Source organism: Antechinus flavipes, chromosome 3 (genome assembly GCF_016432865.1).
Source record: "Antechinus flavipes isolate AdamAnt ecotype Samford, QLD, Australia chromosome 3, AdamAnt_v2, whole genome shotgun sequence".
Classification (NCBI taxonomy): domain Eukaryota; kingdom Metazoa; phylum Chordata; class Mammalia; order Dasyuromorphia; family Dasyuridae; genus Antechinus; species Antechinus flavipes.
The window spans coordinates 246,854,454-246,866,591 of NC_067400.1; the positions used below are offsets into that span (position 1 = coordinate 246,854,454).

General features: G+C 31.6%; 2 protein-coding genes across 2 annotated transcripts in view; one reads left to right on the forward strand and one right to left on the reverse strand.

Moving 5' to 3' along the window:
• HLCS (holocarboxylase synthetase) overlaps window positions 1-5,697 on the forward strand; it is a 105,461-nt gene extending 99,764 nt beyond the window's left edge. The window contains 2 exon segments of the mRNA XM_051984834.1: window positions 1,118-1,331; window positions 1,898-5,697. Coding sequence (XP_051840794.1) covers window positions 1,118-1,331; window positions 1,898-2,066 — 383 coding nt within the window. The 3' untranslated portion in view covers window positions 2,067-5,697.
• Window positions 5,698-5,753: 56 nt separating this feature from the next.
• Window positions 5,754-12,138, reverse strand: part of SIM2 (SIM bHLH transcription factor 2) — an 80,207-nt gene continuing 73,822 nt past the window's right edge. Inside the window, exon 11 of the mRNA XM_051984835.1 lies at window positions 5,754-9,525. Coding sequence (XP_051840795.1) covers window positions 8,807-9,525 — 719 coding nt within the window. The 3' untranslated portion in view covers window positions 5,754-8,806. The remainder of the gene's footprint in view (window positions 9,526-12,138) is intronic.

Below are 12,138 nucleotides of genomic sequence, written 5' to 3' on the forward strand. Positions count from 1 at the left end.
ATTGTTTTGATCAGTTGGACCTATTGTACCATGATCCCCATGTAGTCATTTTGGTCCTTTTGGTAAGTGAACAACTTACCAAAGCTATCTCAACTATCTTTGATCTGCAATATGAGACATTTGAATTTTTTCTGAGAATAATTTTTCTCCCCATCTTATCTATAAAGACTTCCTTTATAGAGAGTAGAAATTTGATGATCTTACTTTTTTTCCTGTTACATGATATTCCTTAGGAAGGACCTTTTTTCTTGAAAACAGTTGTTTGTTGAAGGTCATAACTTCTCTTTGAGAAGATGGGTTTGTTAGGTAAGGGAGCAGGTAATACTCTTCAGAGACTGCCTATGCTCATCACTTTCTTAAAGCATGATTCAGAGGGCTAAGAAGGAGCCCAGCATATGTGCTGAATGTGAGAGGGCCACTTGCCAGCACTAGAACCTTATCATTGTCATTTATAGTCAGGAATTTAATGGGAGATAAGAAACTTCCAAGGGCTATTAAAGTGAAACAAAAAGAAGTGTATTGGTCCTGTTGTGACCAAGATTTAAATCCACTGAGTTTTTCAACTGAACCAGAATTTCTGGCAAAAGTCTGCACTTCCAAAGATTACATAGGAGGAATAATCTTGGTTTTGGTCACATTTGGCTTGAGTTTTTGGTTCACCTAAACAGTCTGAAATAATGCTGAGAAACTTGTTTGCCTGCTTCATTGTGAGTTTTAAAATGAATTCCCTTTGGCCTTTCCTGTCTCAAATTATCATTTTCCAACAAGTAAACGTGAATAGGAGTAATAGAAATTAAGACTGGCCAAACTGACAATTACCAGGAGGGAAAAAGGATGAAAAGAGAGATGGCATTAGAAAGTCTCTCTCTCTAGATGATCAGAGTAAAAATATACTGTGTATCCCTGTATACAGGGATTGCAAGAAAGATAATCTAATTTGGGGAAGGAATGAAATTATCTTTCCAACTGATTTCAATGTATTTACATTTATTTACATTATATACTTTCCAATAGTGATTGCCTGAGAATATGAGGAGCAGTTTATATATATATATATATATATATATATATATATATATTTATTTATTTTTTTTTGATTTGTTATTTATTGTTTCAGGCTGTGGAGTTAATGTGAATAACAGTAACCCTACTATTTGCATCAATGATCTAATCATAGAATATAATAAGAAATACAATAAAAACCTTGGTCTATTACGTGTGGATTATCTTGTTGCAAGAACAATAACTGTACTGGAGAGCCTAATAAATGCATTTCAGGACAAAGGACCTAATGCAATTCTTCCTCTATATTACAAATACTGGATACACAGGTTAGTGGTTTTTCTTGTTTCCTTTCTTAGTTCCATTGTCAGAGAAAGTTTATAAAAAGGTAATTTTCAAGCACCTCCTCAGCATTCACCTAGATATTTAAAACTGTATTTTAGACAGTAGCCAAAATATAATTTTATAAAATATTAAAATCATAATAATAACAAATGGTATGAATCATACAATTACTTTCACACAATTAACCCTAATACAATTACCCTCATACCATATTTTTCCTAAATAACTTTTAAAAAATTTCCCCTGAATTTCTCAAATTTCCCCCAATTTTTTCAATCCTTTATATCTTCCCATCTGCCCTGATTTTATTTTTAGAGCAGAACAAAACTGAAATTGGGGGAAAAATGTTTTTAAGACTTCATGTAGTTTTAATTGTATAAAAAATAAAGGATAGGTTATTAAAATCATCATCATATAATATAAAAACTTGAAGCATCTTGCATTTAGAAAAGATTCCCTATTCTGTATTTTTCATTGTTATTTTACTAGTTTAAAAAATATATTTGTAAGAAATTTCTAAGTAATTAGTTGCAATGTTCTTGATCTACAGCGGTCAGCAAGTCCATCTGGGAAACGATGAGGGCCCATTGGTGTGGATTGTTGGAATTGATGATTCTGGCTTCCTTCAAGTTCATCAAGAAGGAGGGGATGTTATGACTGTGCATCCAGACGGCAACTCTTTTGACATGCTGAAAAACCTCATCATCCCTAAGAATTAATAGCCAACAAAATAGTTGCCTGTTAATGTTGGACATTCAACTGTCATGAGCAAGATAACAGAGTGTGCTCCCATTTAACTAAGATTAATTTAAAGCAAAAGTGCATAGCCACCTGCACATACATTCCTGTTTTATTTCTTAGGTCTTTCCTAAGTCCATTAATCAGAACATTTTGTTTGGGATTGTGGGTGCTTGAGGTTTTTTCCTTAATGACTTTTCTCATGCCTTTTTGTTTACTATTTATTTCTCTCTCTTTTTAAGAAGAGTCACCACCTTTCCCTTCTTAGATTTAACTTTGTTTATACATGTAGCTCTTTTATGGTAATAGTATAGGGAAATTTAGATGTTTTCACAATAGTCAAGCCCTCATTATTGCTCTCTTTAAAAGGAAAAAAAAACAATAGTCCTTGAGTCATTGCTCAGTTATGTGGGATGATAATATCCTTTCTACTCAACCAGGGAGATATTTTGCAAAACAAAACAAACAAACAAACAAAACAACAACAACAACAACAACAACAACAAAAAACACTTTGTTTTTATTTCTTTATTAAAAGAAAAAAAATAATTTTCTTTATTAAAAGAAAAATAATTTTTCAGAGATGGTGCTTATTTATTTGTCATTTGTTATACTTAAGTGGCTAAAGAAATTTAATATATATGAGTAGAGATCAAAGGTATAGTGGAAAATCACTAATTTATAGTAAATGTGTTTGGAGAGTAGAAATGCATATTTCATAAATTGAAATTTACTACAAATTCAAAAGTTGAGGAAATTTTTAAGCTCAAACTCTTTAAAGAATGAAATTTAGTATATTTGGTGTTGTGTAATCTGACATGCTTACATGTCTAACCCCTTGGTGTTTACCAAGAGGATAGATTATCTGAAGATGCCATATTTGCATCTGCAGAGTATGTCTCAACTACAGAGTATTTTAAGCTATTAAAGTTAAAATTGCCTGAGATTTTTGGGATATAATATTGTACTTTAAGTGAAGATTGGGACCTTCTAAGACAGTTCTAGCTTTGAAATGTGGAAAATTCAATGGAACAGAATTATAAAAAGATAACAGCCTCTAATTCGAGACTGAATGAATTAATTCAGCATTTGGTTTATAAATTGTAAGCTTTCTTTCTCCCTCATTTCATATTTTCAAGAAATAAAACTTTTAAGCTAATTTAGACTCGGTTATTGCTTACTTATTTTAAGGCTTTAAAAGATGTTAAAAATCTGACAGAACAAAAGAAAGGAAGCATTTTTTGTTTTCTATTCCTTAGTAAGGACTTTTTTTTGATACTGTTTTCTTGAAAACAGATGTTTATTGAAGGTCATAACCTCTCTTTGAGAAGACGGGTTTGTTAGGTAAGGGAGCAGGTAATGCTCTTCAGAAATTGCCCGTTATCTTCTTTTAACTTTTAACACATGCTACTTGCCAATCGTAAGTTTTTGTCTAACCTTTCCCAACCAGTCTTAGGGAAATAATTGGAAGGAAAGTGGATTAGAACAAAACCTCTTCATTATAAAATAATAGTGAAAAGTTGATGCAAAAAGTGAGTTTTATCATATACTAGTGAGGCACAGTTATTTGCTCAACAAGGAAATATTTAGTTAAGCAGTCTCTGGAAATCTAACAAAGAAAAATCGCCATTTTCATAAACAAGATTTCAGTTGGAATTACTTGTGGAGCGGGGTGGGGAAGAGAGACAACAACAACCAAAAAAAAAGCCATCAAAAACTATCTGCCCAACGTGCCTTTATTTGGGTTTAGTCACAAATTTTGGTTTTTTTCTTAATCTTTCTCTAAAATTATAAAAATGGGCTTACCTTTGAGAAGTAGTTTGTGAAATATCACTAAATTAAGAGTGAAATGACTCCTTTCTACATAGTGAATTTTTTTTCTTGAATCTTATGACCAAATAAATGTAAGTTTTCCCTTAGCATTGTCATCATTAATTTTTGAATCTCTTTGAAAAAGAAGTTTCATTTTATTTTGTTTAAACTGTGATACTATTTTGGAAAAGTATTATTGAAATTACTTTTGAAAACTAAGTATGGAAGGATCACAGTCCATAGACATATTTTGATATTTTCAACTTTGTTTTTAAATAGACTGTTCAGAATTATCTGAACAGAGACTTTAATTGAATGATGCATTTTTTATGAAACTGATTTTGCTTCTGATACACCAAAGAAATTGTATTGTTTTAATCCTGTTCTATAGAATGGCTAAATTAAGGTCACTTCAATGTTTAGCAGTTACTATCAAGAAAATCAGAATAATTTCTAAACTCTCATCTAAATCTGGACTTTAAAAATGGGATGGTTAATAGGAAATTTTATATCATTTGAATGCTATAATAGCAGGGGGAAAAAAGAAATCTTAGAATTATTTCTAATTCTTAGTACTAATTTCTACTAAGAAGTAACATAGCCATTAAGCAGCTCCCTGATCCTTAAAAATAAATAAAATTATTAAAACTTCCATATTACTGAAATCATCTCTTCCACTATGATGTGGTTGGTGGTAGTAGTAGTGCTAATACTGATGATGAAGAGCACAAGGATTACAAGAGCAGCAAGGTGATTCAGGGAATATGGACAGGAAGAATTCAAATCGGGTCTCAGACACTTATTTGCTGTATTACTCTGGGCAAGTTATTCAGCTGTCTTTGCCTCAGTTTCCTCATCTGTAAAATGGGGATAATAATATGACCTACCTCCTAGGGTTGTTGAGTGAAAATAATTATAAAGTGCTTAGTACACTATCTGGCACATATGCCTTGGAGAAAAAGTGCCTCTATTATACATAGCAGAAATATCAGTACTTTCTTTGGAATATAGACTACCCAGGGAAATAGTATATCTGAACTATTAATTTACAAAGGGTGTTTATATTTGTGGATATGTCTTATGTTGTATTTAAAGTTTCCATCTCTCTCTTAGTTTTTAGAACATTCAGAAAAGTGGGTATCTTATACCTCAGGAACTAATCCTTAGGACTTAATTAGAAAGAGTTGCAGGTAAAAGAAATTCAAGGCCGTGTATTGAATGGCAACATTTTTAGTCTTTAGGGAACATTTATTTGAAAGATCTTGGCATGTAGGACTGGGATGAAATGGATATTTATGAAATAAAAACACTAATATTGCTTGGTAATAAAGGTAATTGCTTTTAATTTCAACCAAGCAAAGATTATGTAGCTGTGATGGGAGGGAAGAATGACCCTACAAAATTCTACAGCAAAATCTTGCCTTGAGGAACAGGCTGGATATGATATGATCCCACGGGCAATAGCAACACTATTCACTTCATTACTCAACATATTGATGGATAAAAACTAAGGGAGTAGATCATGATCTTAACTCTGGAGAAAATAATGGACTTCATCCCCAGTGTAGGAAAAGAATGGTAAATGAGAAATTTGTGTCTAAAGGGTTTGAACTTTGACCTGATGCAAAATTAATTTCTCCTTAATATTTAGAAACCAAAGACTCTTCTTGCTTCTAGGAAATTGCTATACACAAATGTAATAAAATGAAATATAAACTTACATTTTTGACTTCAAAAGAACAATCTTTGTAAAGTATTTACTCAAAATAAATGAACAATGTCTTTGGAAATGCTTCAAAATGGTTTGTTCTTTGTTCTTATTCATATTGTATGTTTTATGTAAGACAACAATCAACTGTGTTTGATAGTTTTTATTAATATGAAAAATACATAATAAATGACAAAAATACATAAGGAATGCATATGTATTTGTAAGAATTGAAGTTGGGCTTTGGGGGTTGGTTTTAATAATATTTTTGACAAGTTTATTTTCATCACAAAACAAAGTCCTAAAGCTTAAAAAATTAAGCTTATTAGAAATAATGATAAAAAATCTCAGATGGTTTTAAAATAGATATGATGTCCAGACAACTAAAAGTATTTTGAAATATTTTCATTTCACTAAAATGGCTTAACTTAGGATATAGTATCCATTTTAACATATGTGTGCTTTTAAAGGTCTTATTACCTTTGAATATTGTGCTTTTTTTTTTTTGATGTGTTTTTGATAACCAAAAGCTCAATAAAGAGCCCAAGTTTTGTGGTATTATATAATTTGTCCTATTACATTTTAATTATAACACTATCCATATCTTCTTAAATGTTTCACTCTTTTAATAAATGAAAACCAGTAATCTCTCTGCTGCTACAAAGTTATTCCATCCTCTATGTGCCAGACCCAAGAGCTTTTCTAGTTGAAAACTTTTTTTATTTGTAATTAAATATTTTCCTTAATAGTGTTATTAAAGTAATACCTAAATTTAACTCTATGAATGTTGGTTCTTTTCTTGGAGCAGTTCTTTGTAGATGCATTTAAAAGTTAACCTTTAAAGAAGGATATTTTCATTGTTAAATTGTTGATTGCAAAGCCTAATAGTGCACATTGTCTCTTACAGACTATTGTTTGTCTTAATAGAAATCCTTGCATAAGCAAAATGTTTCCTAGAAAGAACCAAAACCTACATGATCACTGTTCCAAAATGTTAATAAGACAGTCACAAGAGGGTATTTCCTACTAATCACATCTTTCAGGAATCATTATGAAACCCAAAGGAGTATTCAGAATTACAAAAATTTGTTTTATATATGCTTAGACTCTCAGATCTTGGAGTATGATTAAGTAGGGTGTAAAACAGGGTAGATAGATCTGTTTGATGATGTGAACAATATTGATTATATTAACACATGCATTATGTACATAATTATATTAAATTGTTAATCTCTTTAATGCATTCAAAAGATTAATTGGTCTTATATAATAAATGATTCTGTAAGATCCTATGTAATGGCACTAGTTTAACAAAAGAGAATTTCATAGTTTAACAACATATGATAGGTATATTTTTAATTTAAATGATAGTTATGAAAATGTCTGACTTCATTTGAAACAAGCAAAAACAAACATACCTCATAAAGTAAGCCATTTTGTAAAGACAAAAAATGAAACAGTGTTAGAAATTTGGAGCACTTGGACAAAGTATTCAAAAGTGGACATGGGAGAACTTTGATCAAGTGAAATATTTAGACTATTGCTGAAATAAATGGTTAGCCTTTAAGTAACATATGTATATAGAGAGACATATGTGTGTGTTTATTTTGAAACTTCTGGTTTTTTTCTTTAAAAATATTTGTTTATCGTGTATTTAAGTGTTCATGTATTCCAAGATGAATGTATTTTCACTTGCTGTGTATAAAAAGCAAGTAAGAAAATGTGTACATAATTTTTATTACATCTTTTTAAATTTTTATTGAACAAAGTGGTTAATTGATAATTTTCCACATTACACATGCAATTCAATTTTATTATGGTTACTTGAACTAATTGTGAATGACTATGAATTTCTGCATGCCAAATTCAAAATGTTTTGTCATGTATTTAAACTTGAATGGGCTAGCAGATTTTTGTATCACAGGACAACTATACCTTCTCATCTTACTAGAAATTCATGGATTATTGGCATTTGAAAGAAAATAAGAGGCTCATATTCACTATTCATAAAAACAATGGAATTATGTTGTCTTGATAAAAATATTTGCACCAGACAAAAAGCGACCTATATACTTTTATGTCCTTTTATGAGACTACTGCATACTTCTGGAGCCATGAAATAGTCTTATTCTTTATGTCCATTTAAACCAAGTTCTGCTTCTTCTAGGGATATGTATCCCATGAAAGATAGCATGGGATAGTAGTTAGAGAAACAGCCTTGACACCCAGAAAATCTGGTTCATATCCTGTCCCTGATATTGGCTTTATGTCCCTCTCAGTGCTCATCTCTCTAAAACAAGAAGTTGCAAAAAATCTCCCTCACCTGGGAGTCCCCTCTACCTATGAAATCGCAGATCTAGTTGTCACCCTCTGGACAAATTAGGACTTTGATTTTGATCAGGCTGTTTTAAAAGAAAATACTTTTGAATTTTTTAAATCACTGGTGCAAACATTTCTTCAAATATTGGCCACTGATTGTCAGTGTACCTGAAAATTAGGAGGCTAAAGCTTAATTTCCGATGAGGATAAGTTTTATATTTAAAGCGGGAAAGAACTCGAACGATACCTTCATTTTAAAAATAAACTAAGGCCAAGAGAGGTGAAGTTACTTGGTCCATCAATGTAGAATGATTTGAGATTTTTAGAGTAATACTTCGGGGTAGTTATCTGTTTTAAAATAAAACCAGAGCTATCTAACAAACTATTTTGTTCTTTTGGTTTAGTCAATGAGAAGGAGAAAAGGAGCAAAATGCCTTCAGTTTGAATATTTTCCTGAATATCCAGCACAGTATTTTTACAGTTTTAAACACTCGTTGTTTATGGCATTTTGATGGTTAAAAATCTAAAATATATTTTTTGAATCAAAATAGTTATCTCCGTATAAGATGATTTAAATCTATGCATACTTAGTCCTTGCCTCTTAAATCTGTATAACTTTCTAAAATAATGAGATCTGGCATATGGCATCTCATTAGCATTCTGCACCAGAGATCAGATCATAGTAATGCTACACTGAATCTTCAGTGTTTTTCTCTGACCTTCAAGGTACTGTTACACATGGTTTGCCAAGAACACATGCCAGTTTGTCCCTCATTGACCTTCCTGCTCTGCTTGATAAGTGTAACCATGTTGTCTTGTGCTTTTTTTTGGAAATGCTTCCAGTTTGTTGGGTTTTAATTAAGAGGCCAGTTTCTATTATTGTCACCTTGAATTGATTATTACAGAAGTTCCAATATAATGGCATAGCTCAGTTTCCCTGTGGGTTTCTGGGGGTGAGATTGAGGACAGACTTGGGTTTTTTGAAATAAATGTGTTTACCTCTTCTGAACTAGATCCATAATTTTCAGCTACATGTCTGGTGGCTGTGCATGATGAAGGCTGAAATGTCCCGTGTTTGGATAACAGGTGATGGTAGTTTAGAAATACAAAGGGAACTTGTCCTGTGGGCTGCATCTCCATCATGTGTTCGCTCTCAGAGTCATGGTTTACCTTTGCCATCATTATATTATTGCCATCTAGCTGATCTGAATGAGGAGTGTGGTGTCCAATGTGCCCGTACTTAGGTTCCTTCATGTATATCCTCGTTTGTTCATATAAAGCTGGCACTGGTAAAAGATGGCTTAGTTGTCCAAGAGTTTTGGGTTGGAAACATTCTGATTTAGGTAACAGGGAATTTGGCACAAAGTTCAAAGAGGGCTTTTCATGTGCATTCATTTTTTCAGGCATATCCCCATTGAAAGTTAATTTGTTTTCTTCCTTGATGAGATGGTGGGGAGGATGTATTCTGCTTTCTACTTTGTTGGATTTCAAGATGCTAGAATCATAAACGTCCTTCTGCTGGCTGTTAGGGATGGCTGCGGCACAGCTTGTAAAGTTATCAGATATGATGTCTTCATTATATCTTTGGGCTGATATGGGCACTTGAAGGGAAAAGTACAATACGTTAGACAATGGAGTTTCTGAAAGGAATCAGGAGTTGTTTAAGGAGCTGTGTCAAGTCAACGTTTAGCAGTAAATATGTCTTTATAGGGTGGGGGAACCACACTTGCATTATCATGCAGGTTGACTTAAAAGAAATCCAGACTTAAAAAAACAACAAAATCTTCATAAATCAATGCTGTCTATGAAAATGTCTTAAGAAATTTTAGACACTAATTTACTTACTTGATTTAAAAATTGCAAGAATTGGAATAAGTAAGCAGCCCGTCCTACAAATTTGCTCTATCACATGCTTTTTTGGTTTGTTTTCTTGACAGAAGCAATAACCATCCCCCAGAGTTACATCTATGCAATCAGTTATCTCTCTACAGTTTTATTTTTCTCTTGAAAAAAAGATCGTTAAAGACTATAAGGAAAACTGGCAAAGACTAAGTATAGACCAATATATCACACATATATTAAATTGACCTCTAAATGAGAATATGACTTAAACATAAAAGTTGACATCCTAAGTGGAGGAGCAAAGAAGAATTTGCCTGTCAGATCTATAGGTAGGGGAAAAGTTTGTAAACAAAGAAGTGAGAGAGAGAGAGGATCATAAAAAGCTGAATGAACATTTTTTATTACATAAAATTAAGAATATTTTGCACAGATAAAATCGATGCAGCTAAATTTTTTTTTTTTTAAATCAGGTAAATGGGGGAGGGGGACATCTTTTCATAAAGTTTCTTTAATAAAGGCCTAATTTCTAAGATAAGAAATGATTCAAATTCAAGAATAACACACATTTCTTTCTCCCCCCACCATTGATAAAAGATCAAAGAATAGAACAGTTTTCAGAAGGAAACTGTCAATAGCCATATGAAAAAATGCTCCAAATCATTAATATGTAGAGAAATGAAAACAGTTTCAGGGTTCTATCTTACATCTATCATATTGAAAAAAAAAACTAAGCAAAAGAAAAATGACAAATGCTGGAGGGATTGTGGAAAAATAAATACATTTATGCAATATTGGTGAAATTATTAATTAGACCATGCCATTTTGGAAAGCAATTTTGTATTATACCCACCAACTTACTAAACTTTACACTCCGTTTCATTCAGTTATATCATTATTAGACCTATCCTCTAAAGACATCAGACAAAATAGAAAAGGACTCATATGCACAAAAATGCAGGGTATTTAACCCTTAACATTTCAAAACTGCCCCATGATTTTGAGGATGCCTTGGATTTATAGAAACTTTTTGTGATGACAAAGAGCTGAAAATTAAGGGTAAATGGGGCATCAGTTGTGGAATGACTGAATAGTATATGAATATGTTAGAATACTCATGTGTGATAAGAAATGATGCAAGGTATGGTTTAAGAGAAACCTGAGAAGTATGCAGTATGAAATACAATCAGAAAACAAATTCAATAATATCAACAATATTGCAAAAACATAATTGAAAGACTTAAGGAACTCTGAACTATGACTATGACCATACTATAATTCCAAAGGATTCATGTTAAAATATGTTACACTTCTGAAAGGTGATATCCTTAAGAATGTTGATTAAGACTTTAAAAAATAGCCAATGGGGAAATTTTGCTTCACTATATATACATATATATATATGTCATATATATATGTATATAATATATATATATATATATACACATACATACATGAATATATATATAAAATTTGTTAACTAGGCAGTTTTTCTTTTTCACCAAGGTAGGGAGGGGTGTAGATGACTGAATGAGGAGAAGGAACACTAGTTAATTCAAAACAATTTTAGGAAAAAATTCTATAGAAATTATGAATTGAACCACAAATTATTTTTACTAAGTATGTAATTAATGGAATTATGTTAAACTTCTTTTTTTTTCCCAACAGCAATATAAAAATATCCTGTATCAAATTCAAAACAGGGAAAAGAAATCTCTTTTAAAAAAATCTTCCTTTAGATATTCCGGAAAACTTATTTGAATCTCTAGTTCTGATGAAAATGCTGGTTCTGTTGTAGTAGAAACATATTTGTTGTGTGTTTGTTGTTGTAGTTGTAGTAAGTCACGTATTAAGAATTTCACTAAAATTTTTGGTCCTATTATATAATTTTTAACAGATTGAAGTTGGTTTAGGTTTTTTAAAGCTTTTCCTATCCTCACCATGTTTAATTCCTATATCTCAGAAAATTTTATGCCTCCCAATTCAATAAGTATTTGTTAAGGATGCCATGTGCCAGGTTTTGTGCCCCAAGATGCCTAATTTTGCCAGTTTTAGAACTTAGAAGTTTATGCAAGTTAATTCAGAAGGTCAGTCAGTAATTGTCCAGGAAGAGTATGGATTCAGGAAAAATCTGACTCCTAGACCTACATGATACCATAGACTGCCTTAAAGTTATTGTATATATCATCTGTGTTAAATATTTACTTATTCAAATAAGAGATGCTATAATTGTGTATATATTTTTGCTCGAATAAATAGAAAAAGCATCTATTAAGTGTAATATATACAAGATACTTTGCTAAGCACTGCGGTTGCAGCTTAAGATAATCCCATCTTTTAAGAAGTTCTCATTCCAACACATGGAAAATAAGAAG